This window comes from Quercus suber, unplaced genomic scaffold (assembly GCF_002906115.3).
Source record: "Quercus suber isolate HL8 unplaced genomic scaffold, Cork oak 2.0 scaffold_65, whole genome shotgun sequence".
Taxonomy (NCBI): Eukaryota; Viridiplantae; Streptophyta; class Magnoliopsida; order Fagales; family Fagaceae; genus Quercus; species Quercus suber.
In genome coordinates, this window is record NW_027069530.1 from 583,071 (window position 1) to 588,532 (window position 5,462).

Genomic DNA, 5,462 nt, shown 5'->3' on the forward strand with positions numbered 1-5,462 from the left:
GCAATTACTGAATTTAAAATTTATAAAAAGATAATCATGAGAGGTAGTCACACTTTAATTATTTTTAGTTTAAAATGTTACACTTTAACTGCGTGAGGTTTAATTCAATTCCTTAATAAAAATTATCCTAAGGTTAAGAAAAATTGCATGTTTTTTTCTTTTTGTTTTTGAGAACAAAAAAATTGGATGCATGCCTAAATCATCGTTTTAAAGAAGTGAACTCAAAAAAAAAAAAAAAAACCTCATTACGCTATGAATAAATTGAATTCATAAATCTATATATATCAAAAGCCAACACTTAGAGAAAATCAAATTAAAATCGAAATTAAATTTTAATTGGAGCCCAATTATGTGCCATGTGTTATGTTTAATTTTTAATTTTTGTGCGAAGTGAATTATTAAATATAAAAATCGAAAAAGTCCAAATCCAATTAGATTCTAAATTGGATTTCAATTGGAGTCTAATTTTGCATTACGTGTCCATCTAATTTTTAATTTTGGGGCAAATGAATTATTAGATACAAAAATCGAAGAGTTTAAATTCAATTAATTATGAATATATATGTGGGGGTAAAAGCCCAACATTGTGTATTGGATCTGAGACCTCATTTTTGGGTTAAGTTAGGTCCGAAGAGAAGAAAATAATTGGGAAGGATTTCACATGGGAATATACCTGGAAATGATTGTGGAGTGTAGTCTGAAGAGATCATTAGCCTACCGAAGAGCTTATTCTCCTCGGATACAAAGCGTCCCGATCAAACAAGTACCTGAGAGGTTCAAGTGATCTTCCTAGCAACTCCAATGATAAGGATAAGCTCTGGGCGTGTCTGGAGATGATAAGAACAGAGAAATATCCAAAGGAAAAAGCTGCTACCACCGTGTTTAATGCACTGCAGCAATTTTTCTGGCCGCATTTATGTGGAGAAGACCCCTGAACAGTGCAACTTCAACTACTAACACTCCTGAAGAACTAAAGAAGATATTTGATGTGACATATACTCAAGTGATTGCTTGGATGAAGAACAAGTGTACGATGACGATGGTTCAGAAGGAAGCTATATAAACGAGAAAGGTCTCTAAAGAAGGGGGATCGGAAAAAAGAGAATAAGAGGAGGAGAAAGACTTTACTATAGCTCTAAGAACTGTAATCACTGTTCAATCAATAATATATCTCTTCAGATGTCAATTCATTTCGTTTTTATGTGTATTTTTATGCTAGTTCATACATGGATATTCTAGTTAACCGTTGCTAAATTCACAATCAATCTAGCTCTTCCACCCACTCTCTACAAATTTATTGTTTTGGGCTTGGGCTACAAATCCCAACCCTACAATTGGCACCGTCAATGGGAATCGAACCCACGACCACATGGTGGAAGTCACATATCTCATGCAGAGAAGAACCAGAACATGCAACTAGAAATTGAATGGCTAAAGAGGGAGCTACGTCATGCAAAAAGGAAACGGATTTCTTCATATTCTGATGAAGATTCTGATGATGAACAGGACATCACTTACAAGCAGAGATCTCGAACACCAGTCAGTGAATCATTTTCCTATGAAAAAGAGCATCATCGCAAGAAGCAACCTTGAAGCCCATCACGTGGAGGTGTAGGGAACGATGCCATGAGTAAGTCTTTGAATCAAATCTCTTGGTCACCCTTTACATGCAGGATTGAAGAAGCGAGACTTCCTTTACATTTTAACCAGCCAATGTTCACCATCTATAATGGTAGAACGGACCCTGTGGAACATGTGAGTCACTTTAATCAAAGGATGGCTATCTACTCCAAAAATGAAGCTCTGATGTGCAAGGTTTTCCCCTCCAGTCTTGGACCAGTTGCAATGAGATGGTTTGACAGCCTAGAAGCAGACTCCATCAACTCCTTCAAAGAGCGTACTCAAGCATTTGGTTCCCGTTTTGTCACATGCCGGAGAGTGGCCAGACCCTTGTCTTCGCTGCTATCCTTGAGCATGCAAGAGGACGAAACCTTGAAAATGTACTCAGATAGGTACTGGGAGATGTTTAATGATATGGAGGGCAATTTTGATGGAATGGCCCTTAGCACGTTTAAGCTCGGCCTCCCCACTGATCATGGTTTAAGGAAGTCCTTAACTGGTAAACCAGTTACTAACATGCGTCGGCTCATAGACCGTATTAAAAAATATAAAAGAGTTGAAGAAGATCAACAGCAAAGTAAGGGAAAGGACAAGGTTATTCCCCAGGAAAGGAGGGATTTCAAGTCGGACCGTTACAATAACAACAAGTCACGGAGAGATTTCGCTGGGCAATCAGGATCAACAAATCTTCAAGCAGTCAACACTATATTCAAAGAGCCAGTACACCAAGTTTTGGAAAGGATTAAGAATGAGCCATTCTTTAAGTGGCCGAATAAGATAGTGGGAAACTCTGAGAGGTGTAATCATAATTTCTATTGCCAGTATCACCAAGACTATAGGCATACCACTGAGAATTGCAGGAGCTTGTGGGATCATTTGGATCAACTAGTTCGCGAAGGTAAATTGAGGCACCTCCTGCACCATTCCAGTGGCCGAGGAGGTCAGATGAGCTCAGAGCCCCGAAGAGATGACCCTTCAAAGCCTCCATTGGGAACTATCAATGTCATCTTCGCTACACCGGGAAGAACAGGATCCTGGCCATCCAAGGTTATGTCAGTAACCCAGTTACCCGCGGGGGACTTTGGCCAAGGTCTGAAAAGAGCTAAACTGGATACTCAACCAGTTTTAGAGTTCTCGGACGAAGACAAGATTGGAACCATCCAACCCCATGATGATGCGTTAGTAATCACCCTCAGAATTGGAGGGTATGATGTGAAGAGGGTAATGGTTGACCAGGGCAGCGCGGTAGAGATAATGTATCCTAATCTCTACAAGGGGCTGAACCTAAAACCTCAAGACCTGACACCATATAATTCTCCCTTGATAAGTTTTGAAGGAAGGGTTGTTACCCCGAAAGGCCAAATACAATTACCTGTGCAGACAGGCTCAGAGGTGGTAGATGTGGATTTCATAGTTGTAGACGTGTATTCGCCCTATACGGCAATTGTAGCTAGACCTTGGCTTCATGCGCTAGGGGCTGTTTCCTCTATTCTGCATCAGAAAATTAAATATCCATCTGAAAGACAGGTTTGCAAAATTCGAGGAGACCAGTTTGTGGCCAGACAATGCTTAGTGGCTGCCATCCAACATGAGCCTAAAATTGAGGCCTCGGCCCAGGACAAAAATGGTTTATAGCAGTTAAAACCTCGGGCATCGCCCATTGAAGACCCAGCCGAAGACACTAGATGTGAAGATCTAATAAAAGTTATTATTGGAGACAATCTAGAAAAAAATTTTCAGGTCGGATCTCAGCTGCCTCTTCAGGAGAAGGAAGAGCTAATAGAGTTCCTTAAAAGAAATCTTGATGGATTTTCCTGAAATGCTTACGAAGCCCCAGGAGTGGATCCCGAATTCATCTGCCACCATCTGAAAGTCAACCCATTGATTATCCCCAAGAAGCAGCCTCCTCGGCGCCCATCTAAGGAACATGCAGATGTAGTGAGAGAAGAAGTAACAAAGCTCAAACAAGATGGAGCTATTAAAGAAGTTTTTTATCCGTAGTGGTTAGCGAATACTGTGGTGGTGAAGAAGAAGAACGGGAAATGACGGGTTTGCGTAGACTTCATTGACTTAAATAAGGCTTGTCCTAAGGATCCATTCCCTATGCCAAAAATTGATCAGCTAGTAGATGCCACTGTCGGCTATCCTTGGATGAGTTTCTTGGATGCTTTCCAAGGCTACCACCAAATACCGTTAGCCCCGGATGACCAGGAGAAGACTGCCTTGTCACCCCTATCGGCAACTACCATTATAAAGTGATGCCATTTGGTCTGAAAAATGCAGGATCTACCTACCAAAGAATGATGACGAGGATGTTTGAGTCACAGCTAGGTAAAAGTATCAAAGTTTATATAGATGACATGATGGTGAAAAGCAAAGTCGTTTCTGAGCATGTAAATGTCCTTGGAAACATCTTTGAAGTTCTCAGAAAGCACAAGCTACGTTTAAACGCTTCCAAATGCTCATTTGGTGTGGGATCATGTAAATTCTTAGGGTACATGGTGACTCACAGAGGGATTGAAGTAAACCCCGATCAGATAAAGGCCATCCACAATTTACAAGCTCGTCGGAATCCTAAAGAAGTTTAGAAATTGATAGGAATGGCTGCTACCCTGAACCATTCATATCTCGATCAGTAAATAGGTGCAGACCTTTCTTCTCGTTGATCAATAGATGGAAAGGGTTTGAGTGGACTGAAGAGTGTGCTTCGGCCTTCCAACAACTCAAAGATTATTTGGCCCGGCCACCAATCATGTCCAGCCCTGAGCCAGATGAGGTTTTATTTGCCTACATTGTTGTAGCTCCTTGTGCTGTAAGTTTGGTATTGATACCAGTGGACCAAGGTGTGCAAAGGCCAGTTTAGTATGTGAGTAAGTCATTACATGAGATTGAGATTCGATACCTGATGCTGGAGAAGGCCATATTGGCAGTAGTACTTGGTACACGGAAACTACCTCATTACTTCCAAGCATATACGGTCGTCGTGCTCACATAACTCCCACTTAAAACCATACTTCGAAGTGCTAACTACATGGGAAGAATAGCTAAATGGGGCACTATCTTGGGGGCTTTTGACATTAAATACATGCCTCGCACTTCAGTTAAGGGCCAGATCCTTGCAGATCTGGTGGCCGAGTTCACAGAGCCTAGTTTAGAAGAGGTAACGGCAGAGAAGGACATGGATGAAAAATCGGTTGACATGATTTCTCAACGAGGTCCATCACCCTGGGAAGTATATGTTGACGGTGCAGCAAATCAGAAGGATTCTAGTGTAGGACTGGTGTTAATATCTCTAGAGAAGATCGTTATCGAAAAGTCAATAAGACTGAACTTCACGGCCACAAATAATGAGACCAAGTACGAAACTTTACTGATAGGAATGGCTATGATTCGAAGAATGGGAGGAAAGTCAGTAGAGGTGTTCTCGAACTTGAGATTAGTTGTTGGTCAAGTACAAGGTGAATTTAAGGTGAAGGACGAAAGAATGCAGGGATACTTGAGCCGACTTAAGCGCCTGCAGTCAGAGTTTGACTCTTTTAATTTGCTACACATCCCCAGAAATGGTAATGCACATGCTGATTCTCTAGCCACACTTGCTACCTCTTCGGTGCAAGATTTGCTGAGAGTTATCCTCGTCGAGGACCTGCATGGGCCTATAGAGGCAAGAACAGAGGCAGTCCAGGTTCACTAAATCAAGGCCGAACTCAGCTGGATGGATCCCATAATTAAATTCTTGAAGGAGGATACTTTGCCCGAAGAAAGGGGGGAAGCTGATAAAGTTTGGAGGAAGGCGACCAGGTTCTGGCTATCTGAAGACCAGAAACTATATAAACGCTCCTATT

The 5,462-nt window shown here is 41.5% G+C and overlaps 1 protein-coding gene across 1 annotated transcript; it reads left to right on the forward strand.

Annotated features, from left to right (window-relative positions):
- Positions 1-1,410: 1,410 nt before the first annotated feature.
- On the forward strand, positions 1,411-4,208 carry LOC136067263 (uncharacterized). Its single transcript, XM_065772861.1, has 3 exons — positions 1,411-1,583; positions 1,674-3,247; positions 3,904-4,208. Exons 1-3 carry the CDS (start codon positions 1,411-1,413, stop codon positions 4,206-4,208), a joined length of 2,052 nt encoding a protein of 683 aa, XP_065628933.1.
- The last annotated feature ends 1,254 nt before the right edge of the window (positions 4,209-5,462 follow it).

Excerpts from the sequence above, each read along its gene's own strand:
- LOC136067263 (XM_065772861.1), top strand. The coding sequence starts at position 1,411 with ATGCAACTAGAAATTGAATGGCTAAAGAGGGAGCTACGTCATGCAAAA. Across the intron at positions 1,584-1,673 it reads AAAGAGCATCATCGCAAGAA|GATTGAAGAAGCGAGACTTC; the intron begins GCAACCTTGAAG and ends CTTTACATGCAG. Across the intron at positions 3,248-3,903 it reads CTCGGCCCAGGACAAAAATG|GATCTACCTACCAAAGAATG; the intron begins GTTTATAGCAGT and ends TGAAAAATGCAG.